Here is a 24,321-nt window from a genome sequence, read left to right on the forward strand (position 1 = left end):
TTCACAGGCTTTAAATTTCTACTGCAGCTGTGTCAATTTTTGCTAACAAATGCCTTTTGGCTTGCCTTTATCTTTTTTCAGTTTCAGAGTTGCTTAGGTTACAACTTTGGCCTCTACTTTCTCAGTTTTCACACCAAAACGAGTGTCAGGATGTGACTCCGTGCTTCTGCTCTTTGGTAATATTTGCAGATTAAAAGAGGGGATGTGTGAAAACAGGGAGCCTTCCTAGCAGATTCCTGGTGCCTGTAACAGCAGCAGCAAAACTCAACCCACCCTGCTCCCACCCATGTCAAGAGCACTGACAACGTTCTCCCTCTGTTTCTATGGCTGAAAAAACAACTTTTACCTGCCTCAATGAAATTACAGTTTTGACACAAGCCCTTAAAAAGTTAGGAGTGGGAGGTAGGTGATGTGACTGTGGTTAATGGAGGGAGGGAAGGGACATTTTAGAGCATAAGATGATTATGTTGATTATTTGACAGGGCAAATTCATGCTATTTAGGTGTAGGGGAAACAAACCCCAAAACACTAAACTGAAATAAAACACAGTTAAGGCTTCCTGACCTGTTCTTAATCTTTTGCTGAGGTTTGAAGGAAATAATTCTGAAAACCCAAGGATGTCAGAGCTCACTGCACAGGATGCACTTTCACACATGCCACTCAGAGTTTTTTACTTCTATGTCCTGTACTTAAGTTTACTTATTTTTTTGCTTCCATGGCAGCACACACAAGGAGAAAAACTGCCCTGGTTTCAGTTGATGGTCACTCACTGTCTCAATGAGCACAGCTTACAACAACAAATGGCATGGGCCCAAAATGGGGAATATCCCCATTCTACCAAATCCCTTTTGCATCCATCTTGTGCTTGGAGAAACAGCATCCCTGCTCTAGGACTGGGATTAGTGGAACCAGTGGATGTAGTATCAGATGCCTGGAAACAGAAGGGAGGGGAAATGCACATCAAACCAATTTAATAATCAGAGGAGGGTGCCTGTTTGTTTAGCACCCCTCACAAGGACTTGTTTTACCTGTGAGTTATGTCAAGTCTATGCAGTTTGGCATAATATACATGGGACAGTTTGAAGGAAGTTTTCCACTGTAACCAATGCCATGATGAAGTAGCTATCAAATACTTATGCACCTATTTACCTGCCAGTGGAATAACTTTGGAAGCAAAAGGCAGAGGGAATATCAGCTGAAGGAGATTTTCAGGCTCCTGAGAGCAGCTGAGCTGCTGCCCTACACTGTGGTGCCCTGCCAGGTGATTGCAGACCCAGGAATGAAATAAAAAGTGTATGCAGGTGTGTTTGCTCTTTTGCTGACAGTGACTTCTGCACAGGTAAGCAATCCAGTGTGTTTACTTCCAGTTCAAGTCTGCTTTGTTTACATTGAGTACCATTGCTGCTAACTTCCAATGAGGTGACACAAAGCAACAGGTTACAAAAATGCCATCAAACATCCATTCTGACAGCATCCATGTCACAATACACAATGATGTACTGGCATTATACAAAGACCAAAAAAAAAAAAATATATATATAGCTAATTATTTTGACTAGAACTGAAACAGACAGCGAAAAAGAAAAGAGCCCCCACCCTGCCCCCAAAGGCCCTGTAGGAATCCACACTGACATTTTGGTAGCGTTGTAGCAACAAATTGATAACCAGCCCTTCACATGCCAAAACCTTGTATTCATAATGTAAATTCCTGGTTCAGGAAAAATAGTTATGTCTATTAAAGCACTTTTTTGTGTATTTTTTGTTTTTTTCTTTCCACCCCTCCAACCTGAACCAGCTTCACATTTTCACACAGGGTTAATAATTACTGAAAATAATAAATGAGTGAGGGGTATAGGCACCATAGACTGCTCAGTCAGTTAAATGCTATAGTAAATATGCTAAGATATCCCAGCTTGGTACTCAGTGGCCCTGTGATTAGATCCACCTAAAACGAGAGCCTGATCAGTGGCATTACTGAAAAAAGGTCGGCAAGAAGAGCAATTCCTCTGCTTAATTAGTACAGCCCAGAGAAGACCCAAACCCACCCCTTCTCTCAGCTGCCTGTCTCAGCTTCAGAAATTCTGCTCGTCAGTCCATTCCTCGGGTCTTGTGCTCCCCCCAGGCCCCACGTACATCAGTGCTGTAAGGAAACAGTCAAATCCATGGACCCAGCAACCCCCCACCCTCCCAGCCCCCTTTCACAATCTCCAGCTTTTCTTCATGTATGTTCATGCCTCGCTATTCACTAATGAGGTATTATTAGTTACTAACAATGCCTGCTCTCCTAGGGGCAGACCAGTGACACATGAAGAAAGCTCTTCAGTCAACCATTAAAAAAATATTGCACTTACTTTAACCTTAAGCCCAACCTGCACAGAAATAAAAAATTGTGAAAGAAATTAATCAAAAGTACCGAACAAAACCCCAACACTCTGGAGCGATCTATCTTATGCACATATAGTGTCTTTTCCTTCATGTTGTTTTAGCTGAATTTGGTCCAGTATTTAAAAAAAATGTCCAGAAATGAAACAGTTCAAAAGACACCGCAGGCTCGTTAAGGCTTTGTCTCCCCAGTGCTTCAGAAAGGTAAAAGTTTCTTTCCCTCATTGTCCATGCACTGCAGAGCAGTGGTCTCTCGTGGCACAGCACATGCCCATCCAAACCATCAACAGAAAAAAATCAGAAGCAAGGGAAGATGGGTGTGCTTCATGGTCTCACCTGCAACCAACCAAACAGAAGGCTTTAGAGAGAAGAACAGGAAATAAATACATTTTTTAGCATTTCTTTGCAGGCTGGGTGACCAGTGCAGGTGGCTGGGTGCTGGGACTCAGATTAGACAGGAGGGACAAGGAGGCAAACCGGGGCTGCTTCGCAGGCAGGGGGATGGCGCACGAGGGGTTAACAAAGGCACATGTGCAACACCAGGGACACAGCTCGGGTCCAAGTCTGCAGCTTCCTGCTCCACCCGAAAGGGAATATTAAGGTTATGGCTGGGCTATTGCTGCCACCTAATGAAGCAAAGCAGTAGCTTAAGGAGCAGTGACACGCATCCCCACAACCTGTCCCCACCAGCAAATCTCGTGGTCACAGCCACTTGCTTTGCTCAGCATGGGGGTCAGTGGGAAAGGAAGACCAGCCCTTCACTGATGCTGCTGGTGGTACCAGTTTGAGACCTGCTGGTTCTGTGATTTTAGATTTATTAAAAGATTTCCCACTGTTTCAGGTCAGAGCTTTTCTTTGGTTACCAACTCACTCTCCAGCACAGCATCCCCAAGCCTCTGCTCGCCTTGGTAACCTGGCAAAATTCTTTTGTTGGGAAGGGCTGAAGATATTGAAGTTCTCCCTCCCTGTGAGCTTTGCAAGGCACATTAGGACAAGTGGCAGGGAATGGTTAGATGGCTCCTCAGGAGTCTGGATTCTCTTTAGCTTTATTATAAAAGCTAAAACCCAAAACATGAGTGAGCCCATACATTCTTACAGCGCCGTGGAAATGGTAGAGGATTATTTACTGCAAGAGGCTGGATGGATTTTTCCCTCACTCGCCATGTGAACATGGAAGAGGAATAAGAAAAGCCCCAAACAGCCAGCAAAGCTGCTGGAATGGGGATGTGAGGCATGGCACAGGGCCAGGCTGGCCTGACTTACCACCTGTGACTCTGAACTAGGACTTGCTGACGTTCTCATATATGACATCACTGATGCAGAACTGCTGCTTCTTCTTTTGCCACATCAGCTGCACGCACTGGTGAATAAAAATGTACTGTTCCTAGAAGAAAAGACCAAATAAATGGGCCTATATATAAAATAAATACATTTCTTTTGCACCTCAGAATGCATGGTAAAAACCCAACTAGTGAAACAGCTTGATGGCTCCTGCACAGCTCCATGTCCCCTACCTCAGCTCCTCACAAATGCACAGGGAGTAATCAGCTCCCAAAATAATAATCCCCAATTGTTACAGGCAGCAGAAGGGAAACATAAAATCCACCTGACACTGTAATCACTGATTAATAACCAGAATGATGACAGAAGAGCTGAATCTGAGTTAAAGTCTGTCTACTTTACATTGCGTAAAAATAAATAAATTCCAAGAAAGGTATCTGAATGCTTTACGTGCAACAAATTGCACCCATGCCACATATGCACCTGAAATATTTTAATGAGGTTCATGTTCCTTAGTGTTTGACTTCTTTATTAATAAAAAGAAGGCCCCACTCTTGTTCACAGTACTTGAATTTGTTAATTTGGAGAGACTGGTTTTAATTCAGGATATTCCCCATTCTAAACCCCTTTTTTGGGCCCATGCCAATTGTTTTTGTAAGCTGCTCATTGAGACACTGCCAAGTTTCCAATATACAAGACAATATGAACTCAGGTGAGCTGTCAGTGGTTTCAGATTTTGTAAGGTAGAACTTTTTGGTGGCCTCTGTGACCAAGTGTCAGTGTCACTTGGTGACCTCTGAGGGCCTGTAGCAGCAGGAGCTCAGTACCTGCCCTTAACATCAGCCCCAGGCAGGCAATGAGGTTCTACTTAAAAAAAAAAGGAAATAAATTAAAAAAAAACAAAAACAAAACCAACCAAACAAATAACCCTCATCACCTAGGAGGGATAAGAGTTGCAGTTGAAATCAATCAACCATCAGAATTCTTTTTTTTTTCCTCTGGTGTTTACATAAGGATCTGCCTTTGGATTAATTTTGTAGAGAATTGTGATGAAAAGTGGCAGTTTGACAGGAAAGACCAAGAAGAGACTGAAAATTACTATTTTTCATTTCCAGATGCTAATTGTTGTCATTGCAGGTCCTCTCCCTCTCCCTCTCCTTTCCTCTCACTTTGCTCTTGATTCAGCAAGCTTTGTCAACAAATAGTCCACCCTGAAAACAGTGATGGTGACACTTCCAACTGCATTGCCCACTTTTACTGTGTGTCTAACCAAGGAAGAGTACAACAGACACGAAATATTAAACCTTTCCCTCTTTACTAAGGGAACTGGGAAGGTTTAGATGCATAAAATCTGCTTTGAAGAAAGAGTTTGTGATTTTTTTTTTTTTCCCCTCCACAATAGATATTGTCTATATATTTTTGTCTTAAAATCAGAAAAAGAACTGCCCATAGATCTTTGGGTAGGGAGAGGGGTAAGGAGGGTGTCTGGCAGACTCACAATCCTTTTGTCTGTTTTGCTTGTTTTAAATTCCATTGTGTCATGAACTCCTATGCTTGGCTGGATGATACCAAAATGATACTTGAACAAGGCTGCCTGATACTGATATCATTTCATGAGCCATTAATCCCCTCAGCAAGCCCAGCTCTTTACAGCGTGGCTTGAAAATTTCATGTGGTAATCTCTTCTAATGCACTGTTTGCATATTCATTTCACAGGAGGTGAGAATAACTCACTTCCTCTGGCAGACAGTGAGATTGCAGATACATCATGAAACCCACCTGTGCAGCAGATTAATAAAGTGACAATAGCACAATGAAGATGAGACCCTGATTATATTGATTCACGGTGATTTTGTCAAGCGTTCGGGTGAACAACAGTCGTTAGACATGAACGTGCTGAAGAGGGGTATGAAATGGGCACAACAATACTGTCACTGAAGTGAACTGACCCTACCTCTGTCTGCACCATGGACATTCTGTAGGACCTCATGTCTGACACCAGACCCAAAACATCCACGAACTCATGGTCACGGATGTGCTGCAGGAGCCGGTCCAGGGCTATGAACGTTCCCGTCCGTCCCACGCCAGCACTGCAACACAGACAGACATGATTCTCATTTCAGGAAATTCTGGAGGGCACACAGAGCAAAAGGCAGCTCTCCTGCAGCTGTACCAGTCAGATACAACTCATGTGAGGTCACGCTGCTTCATCTGTGGGATGTACCAGCACACAACTGCTATAAATGAGAAACAAAAAGTCTCGATATTTAGCAAAATTTAGATTGCTTTATTTGATATAGATGGAGCAAGCAGCGCTGGGGAAGGTGAGGGGTCACTGCCCACTCCATGCTCCATCCAAACTTGGTTTGCAGCCTCTTCTTTCAGTATGGGCTCTCGTTGTAATTCTTAACTTTGCCAGGTAAGCAGTGGAGGTCGAATAAACATCCATAAAGTCTTTGGGTGATAGTCAGTCTCATGGATAACCATCTGGTCTTGGTAGTTAAAAACTGGCAAAAGTTGGGAAGTCTGGTCTTTGTAGATAGGCAGCACTGATCAGATGAAGGCAGGAAATCTGATTTTTCAAAATCTATCAACTATTGGTCTAACTTTTTCTTGTCCCCCTGCCCTGCTGTTGTTGGCCAGGGGACAGTTACAGGGTTTGTGAGCGCTGGCCTTTCAGGCACTCAGCTTCACGGTTTCTCACACAAACCTGTACTTTCCAGCTGGCATGAAAAGACTGGGAGAGCAGCTCAGACTTTTTCCACAGCCTTTATTATCGTCCGTGAAGGAGTCAGGCTACAAATCCAAAGATGGGGGATCACACATGTACTTTTATAGGGTTTGGGGGGATCACAAGTAAACCAATGGAAAACAGGGTTAACACATTTTGGCCAACTACATTATCTTTCTTTGTTTGGGACAACCAAATAAAAAGAACCAAACCTAACCAGTAATATTCTAAAAAGTTAAGGAGAAGAGTTTACATTTTTCTAACATGAGTCATTCTAAGCAAGTAGTTTTCCTTATCTCAAAGGAGGTTCCAGGGGGCTTTCGCAGGGCTGTTTGCAGAGGGTTTCATCTCCTCTACATATTGGAAAGTCTGATTTTGTAAACTGGTAGTAGATATAACTTATTTAGCATAACAGGGGGATTTAAAGCAGAATAATTTAATCATATATTTTCCTCTTATCTAATGTCCACGCTTCACTTCAGACCTTAGTATTCTGGTTTATACATACGCCAATACTTTAATGATTAACACGAAACTTTTATCAATTATCACACAACCCATCATCCATTGGCTGGGCAGAGCGGATGCACTCACACAGAGAACCCACACACAGCTTCACCCACCCTCAGCTCTCTGCTCTTCCTGCTGTCACTGTCCCCTCACAGGCTTCAGGAGACCCCTGTACCTCCAGGGTGCAGCTACAGAGACCTGCTCAGGACCAGGGGATGCCCGGGGACAGTGGGATCACACTGCAGGACTCAGCTCCACAGCTCCCCGCACTGCAAAGGTCTTGGCTTGCACTGCTGCAGTTTGTCCTCAAAGGACAAGGCAGCCAGAAGAGTCTGCACTCCAGGACTTTGCCTTAGGAGCATGAGACAGAAATAGCTACCACTTAGCCAAAAATCTTCATTTTTCCCAAAGGGAAGCTTAACAACTAGAAAAAATACACACTGCTTTCATTTAGAGATTCTCATGTGTGTACGGTTCTTTGCATTGCAATTTCACACGTGGTGTTTAAGTGAGATTTCACTGGGTGCCATGTTAGAGGTTTTACAGGGTTTCTTTTTCTCTCATGATACTTTTTCTGAAAAGCTTTCAGAGTCTTTGCAATAATGTTTAACAGTTCATCTCAACGCAGTATAACCTAACTGTCCCAAAGCAGGTTTCTATTTTGGCTTTTGTTGTTAATTTCTCAAATATGATGAATGCAATAGAAGTGTTAATTGGACTGATTAACTGAGAATTTCATCCTGTGCCTTCTTTAATTCTGAGAACAACTGAAGAAGGAATTGATGGATACATTCCTTCTTTGCCTGCCCCTACTAATTTCGTAGCATTGTTATTTTTAATCTATGTGGTCTAAGGTGCACCGTATACTCTAAAATTACTATCTGAAAATACCCCTCTTTGCTGCTGGAGGAATCTAAAATTACTATCTGAAAATATCCCTCTTTGCTGCTGGAGGAATCCTCACTGAATAAAGGAAAATACTACAGCATTGCCCAGCTCTCTGATACTCTCTTCTGTTCCTCCCCAGAAAAATTAAGCAGTAAATACAGGATTTGATTTCATAATATTACATATAATTCTCTCCCCTGGCTTATTAAGCACATTTTTTTTTTTTGTTACTAAGACTCACGGAATATGAATTTCTCCATGAGGTTACAGGGAAGAGCTGTATAACACTGCAACATCTCCAGCCAACAGGTGAGCAGAACCCCAAAACTTCTCCTTCTCGTGGTTTCCCAACCTATTTCCCAACCTTGTTCTTGCTCTCCTTGAAGCATTTACCTGCAGTGTATGACCATGGGGCCTTTAGTCCTTGCTGATTTCTGCCTGACCATCTGTACAAACTGGAGGATGCTCTCAGCAGCGTTGGTGGTGGGGACACCGTGGTCTGGCCAGGCTGTGTAGTTAAAATGCATCACATCCTGCACCTCATCAGCCTGGTGGCAAAAGCAGAACAGCAGCGTGGTCATGGGTTTTTAACAGTCTTGTCACACTCAGGCCTTTTCTGTCCTTTTGTGGTTTTCTTCCCCCCCCCCCCCCCCCCCCCCCCCATATAGCCTGAAAGATTGAAGCCAGCCAAAAAAAAACTAGCAAAGAAAAAAACATGCTGGGGAGGATAAAAACATGGGGGAGGATATCAGGCCATCATTAGCAAAACAGGATGAACTTCCTGCTTCTAGGTTTGGGATTTGCTTTTTTGCTTTTGTCCTGTGGTAGTTTCATCTTGTTTGCTTTTAAATCAAGATCTGTTGCATTTTTCAACTCTGGGCTTTTTTCCTCTTTTTGTTCCATTCCCTCTCCTTTTCTCATTTTGCCATAGATAAAGAATAACAGTGTTGGCAAACAATCAAGCCTGGACTCCTGAGGGATTTTCTTTTCAAGTTTTAAAGAAAAAAACAAAACAAAAAAGGTAAGAAAAAAACCCAAAAAAACATTATCAGAGGAAACATTTAGGGAAAAAGCTCATTATAAAAAAACCCCAAAGATTCATAACACTAAAAATTCTACTGGCTTTAGGTGAAGTAGGCTCCTCAACACAACATAAGGTCCTGGGTCAGTGGTGAATTGCTAGTGCATAGCTTTTTCCACATCCCCTCCATATCCCAAAACATTCCTTCATGAGATGGTGCTGCCAATGAGCTGATGCAGAAAACAAAGGTGGAAAACAAAATGCCTGAAAGTCTGGGGAGCTTTCATTTGGACACCACATACTCTCACACTTGTTTCAATATTTTATCGGCAGACATGATTATTGCAGAATTGCCCTTTTGAAAGGTATTTTCAATTCTTCCATTGGTATTTTCAAGTTTTGAATAATTTATAGCAAGAAGGTGTGCTTGACATACAGAGAAGAAGCTATTCACACATTTGTTGTCAGTAATTATTGGTACCACAGAAGTGTCCTGGGCTCTAGTACTACTTTTGTTTCACTTTGCTGAGAAATTCAGAGACAACAATTTTAGGGGAAAGTTTTGTGATTTCATCATTTGCCTGCGTGAAGTGAGGGTAAGGACACTGATCTCCCCTAGATGTTTTCTGCTGGATGCCAGAAATGGACAGAAGTTAAAGAAAAGGCTGGGCTGGAATCACTCCCACTCCTCGGGCAGAGTTTCACTCACGTAGCTGATTCGGAAGCTGCGGTACACCCAGTCCGTGTGCTCCTCCTCACTCAGCATCTCCACTGTGATATCCCCATATGCAACAGGATCTTCTGTAAAAGGCCAGTAATGGTCACATTTCACCTGAAACAGAGGGAAATCCAGGCATATTTGTATTTATATAGAGATACACATACAGAAAGAAGCACACACAGAAGGACACAGAGCCTCAGCTTTAGCAATGCTGCTGCAATAATTGGGAATTTATCTTGCAATGATTTGCAGTCTGACCATTCCCATTTAACTGTAGCATCAGCTATGTATTAGTTTTCAGAAGGGTAGCTTTAGTACAGTGAAGAATATATAAAGACTGCCTTCAGTTATTCCTCCTGATATAATAGGTCTAAATGCATCAAAACACTGGGAAAGAGAATGTCTATACAAACCCCCCAAATTATCTCCCAAATTTCTCTTACAATAGAAATTGTAATTCTATTTCAATATCAAGGGAAAATTGATTTCTATTACAACATCAAGGGAAAATGCATATGTAGAACTTGTATTTTGTAATTATTTAAACGTTAAAATGCAGAATCATGGAAGACCAGAGGTTAGAAGGGACCCTTGGAGGTCACCCTGTTCAAGCCCCTCTCCTCTCAAACAGTGTCACCTAGTGCCAGGTGTCACCATGTCCAGGTGACTTTGGAATAACTCCAAGGATGGAGACTCCACAGCTCTGGGCAACCTGTCCCAATGCTCTGTCCCCCTCACAGTAAATAAATGTTTCCTGACTTCAGAAGGAATTTAATGGTTTTTGTTTTTGTTTTTTTAATTTGTGCACATCACCACTTGACCCGTCACTGGGAATGTTACCACTGAAGGAGTCCCTCATCTCCATTCTCTCCCACCAGCTATTTGTACACAGTAACAAGATCCCTGGAGCCTTTTCTTTTTCAGGATGAAGAGTCCCAGCTCTCTCAGTCTCTCCTCATGTAAGAGGAGAGGCTTCATAGTAAGGTCAGGGGAGGTAAAAGGGCAGAAAAGGTCAAAGAAGGTCAGGGGTCATCAAAGAAGGTTGAGGAAGGTTAAAGAAAGTCAGGGAAAATCAACATCAAAGAAGGTCAAAGCAGGACAGGGAAGGTCAGAGAAGGTCAAGGAAAATCAGGGAAAGCTGAAGAAGGTTGGGGAAAGTCAAAGAATGTTGAGGAAGGTCAGGAAATGTCAATGCAGGCCAAAGAAGATCAAACAAGGTCAGAAAAGGTAAGAGGGAGTCAAAGAAGGTCAGGAAATGTCACAAAGGGCCAAAGAAGGGCAGAGAAAGTTGAAGAGGGTCAGGAAAAGTCAAAGAAGGTGCGGCAAGTCAGGGAAAGTCCAAGAAGGTCAAGAAAGGTCAAAGGAGGTCAGGGAACATCAGGGAATGTCAAAGAAGGTCCAAAATTGGGAAGGCAGATGCCATTCCAGAGCTGTCTTGTGACCAGAACCAATGCAAAGACATCCACTCAGATAAAAGAGCTCTTTTTGCAGAGGGATTTCTTCTACACCACATACAAGATTTTGTTACATACCCGTCTTTTCTCATTGCACTGAGTGAGCATGACAATAATTTGTGACTTTTGCTGGAGAACCATCTTCCAAAAATCATTCCTAGTTTCTGGCAGTGGTCCCTGGGTGGCAATGTATTCCTGGGGTGAATTATAACCCTAAAAGACAGAGATAAGTCCTGTTTACCAACATGGTTACTGATTTGGAACATGTATTTTTCATATTTTTTTAACTTGCTCAGGCTCAATTTGTACTTCTAAAAGTGATTTCTAATATAAATAAATTAACTTTTGCATTTATTTTGTGATGACAACTTTTGCTAGATTTTGATGCTCCCAAAGTATGAGCAGTCTAAAATGAAGATGAAGCTGTTACTGCAAAAATCATTTGCCCAGAGAGCAGAAAAGGCAACATTAAAAAAAGCAAGCAATAAGAACCTTAAAATAAAGTTGCAGCTCCTTGCAGATGATGTGATTTTAGGGTTTGTTTAGTTACAGGGATAAAACCAGTTACAGATGCCCAGTCTGCTCATCCCAAACAGTGCCTGCGCTGGTTTTCAGCCACTGGTTTCAATGGAGCAGGATTATATGCACATGTTTATGTCATAAGGCCTTAAATTAAAAAGTATTCATTAGACTTTTGATTAAAATAATAGAGAAGATGCTGAGTCAATGTTCTTAACAGATACTAAGATGCTTTATATGCATGTATTCCCTTTCCTATGCCTGTTAACATGATTTTAGTTGGGAAGATTGCTTTCTCCTCTCCAAAATCAAGAGGCTGTTATTAAGACTATAACAAAAGACCACAGAATGACCCTTTTGGTGTCTGCTATAACCTTATTTGCTGAGATTGTATCATCAAAATTGCATTTGGAAATTGCATTATTTTATAGTTCTAGCAAGAAAAAAAAAATGCATCCAACACGCAGAATGTTTCCATGCAAACTGGACAATTTCTGTGCCACCACTGTATGTGGATCACAAAATTATTTGTGATTTGGGAGCACTTTCCACAAATGGCTTCCTCCAGACATCTCTGCAAATCAGCTTAATCCCAGTTTTTAGACTACACAGAATTTGTTGCCTGTTCTGCACCTAAGTGACAAATCTCTGTTAGCACAGGGATAGAGCACACCCCTCATTTCTGTGTTTGGAGACAGTGGAGAACTGATTATCAGGATAAAAAAAAAAACCAACAAAAAAACAAAACCAGCATCAACACCATGTGTTTATCCCAGTTCCCATGGTCAGCACTGTGCTATAAGCAGAACTAAAGAGATGCAAAGCAGAGCTGACCAGCTGAAAGGGACAGCTGCTTAAAACCCTGTTTTCCACAATCCCGTGTGGCTGACGTTTCCTGAGTGGTGGATCCTGGAATGCTTTTCTTGCCCGATTCTCTGCGTGCTCAGTGTGCAGTGGGAGTGCCAGGCTCATGCTCTGGCCACAGAGAAGCCAAGCACAGACCCTTGGCTCAGCACTGCTCACTCGGGGACACGAAGGGACAGAGAAGTGGCTCCACTGACTCATCCAAGGGCTCCTTCTTTCTCCAGAACCCTGACCCAGCTCTCTCCAGCACAGCCAGGGTCAGCTCTATCTACAGCCAGATTGCAGAAATGCCCATTTCTCTGTGGTCCCCAGGTGAAAAGTCTCTTTCTAAAGTGCTACGGCGATGCCCAACCTCCTCTTTTATATTTTTAGCATTTTTTTAATGCTCTCCAGCCCCTACTGAGCCACAGCACAGAGACCACCAGAGGGGCAAACCCTTGTGGTGGTGGCAGGGATGAGCCAAGTGACAGCCTGAGCCCAGGGGAGAGCGCAGAGAGCTGATGAGGTTTCCCCCATTGTCAAAATACTTGCCTACAGCTCTGGGTACACTTTAATTACCCTGAAACCATGGGTGCTGCCCCTGCTAAGTGGCTGCTCCCTGCCAGGAGCAGGGGAAGCACCAGAGAGGAGGCAGAAAGCAGAAGTTCTCTGCACACACCATCTGGGCTGTGTGCATTTTGTGCATTTGGAGTGTCTGGCTTAGCCCTGGTTTTCCATGTGCAGTGGAAATCTAGAAAAAATTCACAGTCGAACATTTAACTCACTATCTTAAAAGGCCATTGAAAAATTTTAACATTTCCTGCTCCTTTTCCTATCAGTCCAATTAAAGTTTCACAAAGATTCACTTTTTTTTTTTTTTCTGGCTGTTCCCTGTAGGCAAAATATTTGGAAGCTGAGGGAGATGCTGAGAACACGAGTGAGCTTGCAGGAAATATTGCAGTATTTTCAAGGGCCCAGCTCTGTCTGGTGTGCAGAACACTCCAAGCTGAGCAAACCACAGTACTCACAGGGATGTAGTTGGCATTAATGTAGTCAGATCCTTCTTCTTCATTCATTGAAACCAACCGGACACGACTAAAATCATCTGTAAAAGGGAAAAGAAATTAGAAAAAAAAATCACCTCACAAATATGGCACATATCTCCAACTAGGCTAAATTTAAATAAGTACTATAGCAATGGTCAAAAAGAATCTATTAAGAAATAGAAAATTCTCATATTGACTAAGAGGGCAATGTTTGCTTCAGCAAACCCCATCATTGTTGTTCTGCAAACACCCCCCCTTTGGGTTCCCTCAGGTTTCATTAAAATCATAAGAGAAATACAGTAGCACTACTCAGCAGCATGAAAGACCTTGTGTTTCTCACCTCCAAACTCTTGCCATGACAAACATTTCCAGGAAGCCACAGCTTTTTCAAAGCTAACAAAAAACACCCCTTGTCTGGCTCTCTGGATTGTAGAAAAGGCTTTTATCAGCCTTAGGAAATCTCCTGATTGGCCAATTTTCTTATTAAAACTCTTCTTTGCCTCTGTTGGGATGTTAGCAGGATTTAGTGTGTGTTGTACTTACATGGCAGGATATTTGTGTAGCGATTTTTGCAGCGATTCATGGGGAGATCAGCAGCAAAGTGGGGTATGTCAAGCCCAATCAGTTTTAGCTCCTGAGATAACAGAAATGAAAATGCCAAGGTCAGCCTCAAAAACACCCAGAGAATAATTCTTTGTGATTACTTGTGGCAGGTAGCAGGCAGAAAATGCTCATAAATCACATTATAAATTGACAGCAGAACGACACTGATTTGCCTTATTTGATGCCTCTGAGTTGGGCTCCAAGCAGCTGGAGAGCAGTGCTGGGGTTTCTCCACCTGGTGTTGCCAACACATCCTGGCTGGGACTCAGAATTTCTCCTCCCTACCCACACTCAGCCAAAAAACTCTGCCAAACCAGAGGCTTGCTAAATTATTTCTGTGGTGGTCACCCGCCCCCTCCTAAAGCAGCTTCTTGAAATCCTCAAGTGGCTTTCAGTCTTGGGGAAATGCTTGGAAGGTTTTCTAGCCACCATCTCCAGTAGTTACAGATAATAAATGGTGCATCGGGGGAATTTGCTGTCAGGAAGGGATCATGGAAATACGTTGAGAGTCCTCCCCACTGCCTTTCCAGGTTTAAATCTTTGGGAAACAGTCCCAGGATAGGGACGGGGTTTAGTTTTATACCACTAAACTGACTTAAAATTTTGGGAAATTAAGAGAATCCACCTGAATTTAGAGAAATCTCCTTGCTCTTATAAAGATTTCTGATGCTACGTCCTGATTTCAGTGCTTCCCCTCAAACTGAGGACATAAAATATATAAAATAAAGCCATTAAAACCCCAAATTTAATTCAGGCTGCCAGCATAGCCTAAACTCAAAGCAAGTGTATTTTTCTGACATTTAACTCAAGCTGAAGGTGACGAGCAGCTCCAATCAGTTTACCAAATGCTGGATTTAACAACACCGAGCTCCACTTCTGAATTGTGCAGAAGAGGAAGTGAAGCTGTCCTGCCCAGCAACACCACAGATCAACCAACACAGAGCACACAGGAGCACCCCATGCAGCCTTAACATCTTGAAAAAGCTCATCTTGGAGGGTAGCAGAGGGCAGAACCCTCAGAGATTTACCTCAAACTGCAGAGAAAATTTATAATCTGAATCTTTGGCCATATCCTTGATGTATCCGTCAAAATCGTCCAACTGGACAGGGCTTTAAAAGAAAAATACAGAGAAATTAGGTTAAAAAAAAATCTGATTTTCGTAGTACCTTTCATTTCTTTCCCCCAGAATACTCTCAAGTCATAAATATCTATTTTCAGCTGTTAATGCTAGAAAGAAATAAGGACAAACCTTGTGGTACAGGGCCACCAAATGGTGGGTGTATTACATTTTGGATGCCACTGCCCTGACTGCTTTCTCTGCTGGATTTGAGAACTATACACAGTCATAGTTATAAGTCAGACTCTCTTCCCAGAGAGATGGGGGTTAAAAAAAGTGGTATATAACTATACAAAACCCTGGAGAGCTTCAGTAGGTATGAATTTGCCTTGATTTAATGACTCCCATCTTTCCACACTTTTTTTTGCCAGGTGAGATCTATCTGTTAGTCAGGCACAGCCCCTGAACGTATCGAAGAATTAATTAGGCTGACACTCTGAGTAAGGAAACACAGGTAAACAGCTTCCCTCACCTAATTATCATTCTCTAATTTACAAGCTACTGAAGCATGTACACAGTAATCTTCTCATTTACTTTGAGGCAATATGCCCAAAGGAACCTGTCTTATCACCACTTAATTACTCCTGTTTACCAGCTAGCATTAATGATCTAATGTTCTAGCAACAACTGTAATGAGAGCCCCATGTCAATAGGGAAATATCTCTGCAAACAAATGCATCCCAGTTTTTTCACCGTTTGCAATTTTTAACTAAGGATAAACTCTGTTGAGATCACTAAGTTGGATAATTGGTCTTTCCCCTGAAGACTAATTTTGTATGTTTTGCTACAATCTGTTGAGCAGAACTGCTTTTGTCCAATTATGGTTTGTTTTCTGCTTTCAGGTATCTCTCTTAGGATATGCCTATCAATAAGTTTTCTCTATTTGGAACTGAAATACCACTATGTCATGTGCTCCATAATGCCTATTTAGTCTAAGAGTTTTTCCTTTGAATATCAAAGAAGCTACATACTTGGTCAGCTTTCTCTTCTTTAGTCCATTTTTACTCCTGTAAAAAAAAAAAATAAAAAGGAATTGTTTTAATCTGTTAAACGGTTGTACAACTTTTATGCAAAGACAGTACGGATTTAAGAATGTATATTGTTTTATCACACTCAGGAGGAGATTGGTGATAACACCTTGGACAATTTTAAGCTGATTTCTGTTGGCTCCAGTGGGATGCATATCCCATTCTGTGAGAATGACCTGCCATTGAAAAGAAAAATCTGTGCCCAGCAAAAGCCATGTGTCCCATATAAACCCTGACCCATTGGCTTTGGGTAGGCTGGGGCTGAATCCCTGAAGGGCTGAGCTTGGAAATTGGATGTCAACACTGGAGAGCAACTGGGAATGAGAAGGATCTGTTGGGTAAAGGGACAAGATCACCACTTGCAAATTCAAGAAAAGGTGAAGGAAAAAAGAAAGGGCCAGTCTCATAACCTCTTTGATATAACCCTTGATCCTAATGATGAGAAATGGAGACCGTGGTAAATATCCTACTGACCTCAGCAGGACTCAAGCTTAAACCTTAGATAATTCAATTGACTTTTAACAGCTGGAGATAATCGTGCCAGTCATGGAAAACCATGATTTATGAGTGATGGAATTCACTAGCAACAGTTGGGAGCAGGTTTCTGAGTGTGTTAAGCAGTGAAAGCCAAAGGACTGGAATTAACACCAACTACCACTGCATGGAATTTTGGAGGGGGTGTGTGTTCATTTTGTTGTTGCCACAGGGAAGTTAAGCAAAAAAAAAAAAAAAAAAAAAAAAAAAATTTAAATACACACAGCAAGCACCTGGATTCGCTTGGTTAAGGTCTAAAAATTCTGAGGTCCTCTGTTCAATCAGCCACAGAGCTCAAACTGATTCTTGCTTACTCAGAAGGAATTTTAGTAGGGTAAATTTTAAATTCCTGGGCATTAAATAATATCTATCATTTTTCACATTACAATGATGCTACTTTTGATTTCATGGTGGTATGAAAATTATGTTTTGATCACTTGGTTCACAGCTTCATCTAGTAAATTAAAGGAAATTATTTTAAATTCCAAATAATGAAAATGTACAGAAAGAAATACAAAAAATTGGGGTATTTTTACTTCTTCTGCCTTGTTAAGTTTAGAAGTTACCTTATAAAACAATAAAGGACCACTTTCAAAAATTAAATTACGCAAAATATTCCGTTTCTGGAGCAGCCACAGCCTGTAGTAATTTTGTTGTTTTGTGAGAGTACATTTCCATTTAGATGAGGAGCTTTGCCTGCAGAATTAACAAGAGCTATGGCAATACCAGCTTTATATTAATGTGCAGATTAAATATTAGAAATCTCTTCAGTTTATCATGTTATTTGTACATTCATATGTATTGTACACCTAAACTAGTAGTATTTATTTTCCATCTTCAAAGATTTTGTCCAGTGAAATCTTAATTCCACTAAAATGTTCAACACACCTTCATCCCCTGTGATTGTAGTAAACCTTTTAATGTCGGACACATAAGAATTAATTTGAAAATAATAATAAAAAAACCCTAATTGCTCTTTATGACGGGAATGCTTCTAAGAATGCTTCTCCAAGGAACACTTCAAGAGGCAATAAAACAAATGATTGACATACATTTCTCAGCAAGAATTTCGTGTGCTTTGATAGTCTCAAGAGGCCTTTTTTTCTTAGCATTGCAATTGTTTTCCTGAATGTTCATAAATATTTTAAACTAATTTGTGTGCAAAACAAAAAGCATTTGAAACACTAGCTGGTGTTTCATCTGTTATTCCATTTACTGTACAGATTAAAAGAGAGGGATTAATCTCATCTCATTCCACTTTGTTTTGCTGACACAAGAAATGGACCTTTTTTTGCTTACATAAACACTCACATTTCTAGGTCCACCGAAAATTTGGAAGGGTTTTTCTACAGACCCACTGAAACTCAAGGAAAATAAGTCTCAAAAATCCCTGTGCTGAAGATGTTGATGTCTGCCTGCCAGGGCTTTGGTGCCTCATGGTAAGACCAGGGAAAATGCTTGGAAAATAAAATCCTAACCTCAGTACCAGCTTTTTTGTAAAACCCTAAAATTTGGACCTGAGACTTTATGTGAACTAGAGATATTTTGGGTCATAATGAATTATAATTATTTGTTAAATGGTTTGTAAAACAAGTCTGGCCCTAAGTAGATGAGTGGCTTTGTTAGGTGTTTTCAAGAAAACAATCAGGTGTTTACTACATCCTTATAAAATATTTACAGACTAAAGTATTAAATATGCACGCACACAATGAGATATGCACACAGTGACCCTGTTTTTTTACTCTTTGGGACTCCTAGTTGTATCCATTCTCAGTGAATATTTTTTTTTTTTCAAAAGCAAAGCTTTTCCTGACATTAGAAGAGCAGCTTTGAAAAACAAATGTATTTGACATCACACACCAAACAGGTGGGGCACGATCAAGCAATTTTAGTATTAGAACAGCAGCAGCAGAAGTCAGTGCCAGGCAATGAACATGTAAATAACCAGGACAGAAGAAATCAGGACTTATAATGAAGCAGCAAAAATTGCAAAGACAGCAATGAGATGGATATAATGACCACTGGAAGATTAGCTTTTTAAAACCAAAATGAGTTGGAGCATAAACAAACCAGATGAAGCAGGGTAGCAAATACTTTGATACCCACATCCTTGCCAATCCATGCTCCAGTGCAAGAAAATTATTTCTTCAAAAGTTTTGACCCGTTTGAGAACAAAGATACCACACATTTTTCACATCATAGAAATTCACATTGTTTACACATTGCATATGGAAAAACAAGGAAATCACTTACCAAGGATTAACATAAAATGCCAAAAGATAATCAGTCCAAAGGCATGAGGGTAGCAGAGTTAGGAAAGCAAATACACTTCTACGCCTGTGAGCATTAATAAATAACATACATAAAGATGAAAAAGTGAGGAGAGTTAGTAAGACAGACAGAAATCAGGAGATCAGCAAATTCTATTTTAAAAATCTGCTAAACCCAAAATTCCTACTTCTTACTAACTTCCTAAGAATATTATTAACATCCCCAGAATTTTTACTCCTCAGCCTGCAGGATTTTCAGCTATCCGACACAAAATTCTATATGGTCAAAATAAGTATGTCTTATCATATTGACTCGGGAACTGTTATTCCTTCTTTTCAGAGAGTAAAGTGGGTAGGAAAATATCACTGACTGATTCCAGCCCTTGCATAGGTGGTACTAAGCCTGTTTTCAATGTTTTGAGATATTCAGTGCTGATATGGTTTGTTTTTATCACATACAGCTACGATAATCTCCCATGTTTGTTCCTACAAGTGATCCTGTGGATATCAGAAGATCTACACCAGACACAAATTCAGATGCTTCCAATATCTCTTAGTGCCCTTTATTGAGTCAGATTTCTCAAGGCATCCATGTAACATTTTGCAGAGTGCTTTAAATTCTTTCCTTCGTTTTCATTTTAAACGTTGCTTGAACAGTTCTTCTAACAGTGGTTTCTGTGAATAAATACCCACCACAGATTTTACTGTGGACAAAGGCAATACGAGTACAAAAATCATTCTAAACTGCTGCATTTGCAAGCTGTTTACCAGGTTCTGCTGTGCATTAATTCAAGAAGCCCACCCAGGCCTGTTCTACCTATTGGTGAAATGGGCTTCAGGTAGTTTGCAAATACGAAAAACTCATTCAACTTAAACAAACTTGGCTCCAGTAGAAGAATTTTTTTTTTTTTTAGTTAAACACACCCTAAGTGTGTTTTTTCCCCATCAGAAAATCTGCTGCTTTGAAAGTGACACCATCCTTCTGCAGCTGTTCTAAAGGGGAAACACAAAGTTAAATTTCCTTGTTCCTTTGGCTCTTATGGAGCTGGTAGATGCTGCGTTTTCCCTGACAAATAAGCCATGTCAAATGTAATCATCTCTAATCTCAGTCTTCCATCCAGGGAGGAAATCTTCTGCCCATGCAGTGAAACTCCAAGTGATGCTTTAATGAATTTTGCTGCAGTAGAGGAAATGGGCAGTGCAGTTTCTGCAGGGTGGCTTCCCCAGGCTTTGGCAGGAATTGTGTGGCTCAGCCAGAAGCAAGAGCCCTTTCTGGTTAATCATATAATTAATGATTTTATATATATATATATATATATATATATATAAAATCATTAATATAACAATTATAATACAATCATTAATCATATACCACAACGACTGCACAATCAGACCCTTAAGGATCATTTTTTGTTTGAGTTTCTCTGGGGCTGGACTGAGGGTGAAATTAGGTTTTCCATGAACAACTCTCTGGTGCCACAGAGGTTTCCATTAGGCTTGGGAGAGAGAAGTGATGATGTTGCTGGAATATTTCTCTTTCCTTTAAGAAACTCCATGTGGGGCTTTTACTTCCTCTAACTTGCAGAGGCAGAAGGAATTATTCAAGCCTGGGCTTCTTCCATTGTCAATCCTCACAAGAATTTTCCACACATTATCAAATCACTGGTCTTGACATTAGACAACAGAGACACACAAAACAACCCTCAGAGAAATAAGGACCATAAGGTAAGGACACACTGCCTTCAGTTACAAAATATTTGTGGAGATATTAAGCAGGAACGCTTTTCTCAGTTTAGATTTTTATAACTTAATTTATGTATGCATACTTATATGTATATACACACACATATGTGTAAATCAAGCAGCAAGAACTTCCCCTTTCACATCCATACCAATTAATTCCCTTCCCATTAAAAAGAAAAAAAATCCTTTAATGGTTTTAATAACATCTGTTGCTAGTTTAATAATTTCATTCAAGCTTGGCTATTTAATTAACATGAGTGTTTGATCTTCTGGCTGTTTTGCCATTAACATAGTCCAAGCAAGAGAAGCTGAGGGATGGTTTAATTTGTACTGCACACAGCTGGCTGCTATTAAAGCTAAACCAAGCAAGTGAAGCTTGTTGAATATCCAGCTAATTAGCAGCACAGTGAGATATTGATAAGATTTGCTGGGCTTGTTAGTTCCATTTGCAGGCTTATTAGCAAGAGGCTTGTGGTGGTGCACTGTCAATCCATTTAATCCCAGCCTTGCTGGCAGGCTGAGTCCTGGGCAATCATGGAAGCAGTTCCCAACTTTTCTTTCCAACTTCTTAGCTGTCAGCAAAGCTAGCCATGGGTGTGAAGGCACGTATTTTCTTCTGATCTACTGGAATGGGGCTGATCTCATGCTTTGAAATCTCTGTGTTTGGACTTGCCTTGAAAGGGAATAGGTTTTGGCAGAGCTTGCTGACAACAGAACAGTAAACCTTGGGTCTGTCATTACCACTCATTTGATTATCCAAACTGGGATGGAAGTGACCACACTGGTGCCAATCAGGTGCTCTCAGAGCCTTTTACTTCTATAACAGCTAATCCTATAGATTTTCTTTGTTCAAATACTTCTCTTCAGCTTATGGAGACAGTGATGATTTAGAGTCCACATCAGTGCCTGCCACACTTGCAGGTGATTTTCTAGACTAGTAAAATATATTTAGGGTTTTTTTTTTTTTTTTTTACTTTTTTCAACAGCACTGAACATTAAGTTACTATATATATTTGAGTTGGCTTGTCCTTGTCTTATATTGTAAGGAAATATTAAAGGCACTGTATGAAGGCAGTTGGTAATTAATCATCTACAAATAAGCTTATTCCTGGATGTAAATATATGGAAGTGATAATGAATTTATAGATCAAGTTGCTACAGTTGTGTTATTCTAGTAAATATATCTGTAAGAGAAAGGGGAAAAAAAATCCTCCCAAAACAAATCTATTCAACTTGGTTGACATGCAAATGCATCATGGCCTATTAAAAATATTAGGTGACAGAATGCATGTCTTCAGTCATCATTCAAGAAATAAAATACATTCAAGGAATAAAATATGAAATTAACAAGCTTAATAGTTTATCCAAAAGAGGAACAGCAATGACATAAAAAATAAGCACTTTAGGATTATAGCTAACGTTTGCCAAAAAGCAGAGTTGTGGAAAAAAATCCCATAAGCTTTGCTTCAAGCACTCACCAGTTATAGGGGAGCTTTCCATCTCTCTCTAAAGATGCAAAATTCACAAAGGTCCCAGCCCCACACTCCCTGTTCCAGGAAAGCCATTAGGTACAAAAAAAAAAAAAAAAAAAATTATTTTTGGATTCACAACACTTGCAAAGATCTTTACTTAACAGAGAACACTTGGAGTGGCAGGGAACTGCTGAACACTCACATCTGTGACTAGGACTGAGATAATCTCTAATGAGCACAGCTAAAACCCCTTAATGTCTTTGTCCAAAACAAATGAACATTCAAGACCACCTGGGAACAAATTGCCTAAAAATGTTCAAAAGAATGATATTCTCAAATAGACCTTATCTTTTGTCCAGATTTGTGCTTTCCATAGCTTGGCACTACCAATGGCTTCTGGCCTCAAGACACAGGTTAAATTTTTACTTTTCTGTACTAAATATTCACTGTTCCCACTCTAAGGAGAAGTTGTTTAATTGTGTCCTTTTCACAGGAAAATTATAGGCAGCTTTGAATTATGAAAACAACTGCAGGGAAAAGAAAAAAAAATCCTGAATAGCATTCTAGTAGTGTCTTTATCACAAGTCTATTATTTTCAGCTATGAATTATAAACTAACTTGACTATTTTCTTGATTTAAGCAAACAATTGCTTGCAGCTTCTTACTGGGTTTATTTTTAAAATTTCCTTCTGGGGTGTTTATCTTCTGTGGCTAGAGGCAGTGATGGAGAGAAAAAGCTTTGGGCTGGCTGCACAGTAATTAAATAGGAAAGAGAATTAATTTAGTTGGGATATTCTCAGAGCTAGTTACATGCAAAAGGAACAAACCATTTAATGGTTTCTTAAAAAGATAACCTGAAACATAAGTGTGGTTTGGTCATGTGTTGCATGGAATACACAGATAAGACACAACACACAAAATACAGCATCTGCTAGGTTGTTAAGTGCAAGATCTTTTACATAAGTTTTTATTTTACATGAAATAATTTCCTGTGTTAACACAGTACATTCAATTAATATATTACATAGATTACAAAAGGACAAAGACCCTGTGACACCTTCAAAAACAGTAGGTAAACCAATTATCTAGGGTTTGAGGAAACTTCCACAGCTCACACAGGCCATAACAACCCACGTTAAAGTGAACTATTGCAGGTAGGACTGCATAGAAAAAGAAATTTCATTTCAATATTCAGGTACAAATGATTGGTGCAGACTGGCAAATGGTGAGAGAGAAAGATTTTCTCTAGAAAATGTTGTCTGTTGGTGATGGAGGAGGTACAACTGACACCAAGAGATAAGCTTCAAGCATCAGCACTTCAGTGTTCTTCCACCTTTTATACCTTTCATTTTACATACATCCCACCTGCGTGCCCTCTCTCCCCTCCTGTGGCTGGGCAGTACATCTCAGCATTCCACATTTCCTTGCCTTCAACACTGTCCACCTGTCCTCCCCATTAGGGATGAGGCTCGGCCCCAGCCCCATTCCCAGTCACCACAAACTGTGTGCCTGCATGTTGGCATGGACACATCTCCTGTTCCAAACCATATCAAAGGCTGGCAAAGAGCCTTGATGTCCTGCTCATGCTCATTTTCCTCAGATCCTAATTATCCTTTGTGCCCCCTACATAACCCTTTTGTTATGTGTGATTGCACTTATGGACTCAACCCTGCGAGGCTCAAAATAACACAAAAGCTGAGGCTTGTCAGTCAGGTCCAGAGTGAAAGTAGATAGAAGGAGAAGACGTGCTCAACAGCAGCAAAACAAATCTCTTGAAGAGATCCTGTTCACAAGTAGCACCCACACACAAAAGCTTTCTCAGCTGAATCTATTGTCATGATGGGTTTGTTGGTGTCTGAGCAGCTGTTTGTAATTAGCACAAATCTGGACTCACCTGGCCATTTGTAGGTGCTTTCTCCTGAGTACAACTAGGGTGACCAGCAGCAGTCCAATCAGGAGGATACTGAGGATGGCCAGCACAGAGATTACCACGACGTTGGGGTTCATCTCAGTGACTGCACATACAGAAAATTACTCTTGGTTATTCAGTTCAGAAACACTGACGTTTTTGCTTTGTTTTGTTTTTCACTAAGTCTTGATAATGCCATTTTAAATTATCTCAAAGAGCCTGGAGTGTTAGAGAGAGGAAAAATACCA

General features: G+C 40.6%; 1 protein-coding gene across 1 annotated transcript in view; it reads right to left on the minus strand.

The window, feature by feature from the left end:
- Positions 1-3,661: 3,661 nt before the first annotated feature.
- The window catches only part of PTPRO (protein tyrosine phosphatase receptor type O), a 143,199-nt gene continuing 122,539 nt past the window's right edge, over positions 3,662-24,321 (minus strand). Inside the window, exons 15-26 of the mRNA XM_062492611.1 lie at positions 24,059-24,179; positions 22,171-22,239; positions 18,933-19,016; positions 16,089-16,124; positions 15,028-15,109; positions 13,940-14,030; positions 13,379-13,455; positions 11,067-11,201; positions 9,523-9,645; positions 8,186-8,340; positions 5,618-5,753; positions 3,662-3,766 (exon numbers count right to left, since the gene is read on the minus strand). Coding sequence (XP_062348595.1) covers positions 3,662-3,766; positions 5,618-5,753; positions 8,186-8,340; positions 9,523-9,645; positions 11,067-11,201; positions 13,379-13,455; positions 13,940-14,030; positions 15,028-15,109; positions 16,089-16,124; positions 18,933-19,016; positions 22,171-22,239; positions 24,059-24,179 — 1,214 coding nt within the window. The remainder of the gene's footprint in view (positions 3,767-5,617; positions 5,754-8,185; positions 8,341-9,522; positions 9,646-11,066; positions 11,202-13,378; positions 13,456-13,939; positions 14,031-15,027; positions 15,110-16,088; positions 16,125-18,932; positions 19,017-22,170; positions 22,240-24,058; positions 24,180-24,321) is intronic.

Source organism: Cinclus cinclus, chromosome 4 (assembly GCF_963662255.1).
Source record: "Cinclus cinclus chromosome 4, bCinCin1.1, whole genome shotgun sequence".
Classification (NCBI taxonomy): Eukaryota; Metazoa; Chordata; class Aves; order Passeriformes; family Cinclidae; genus Cinclus; species Cinclus cinclus.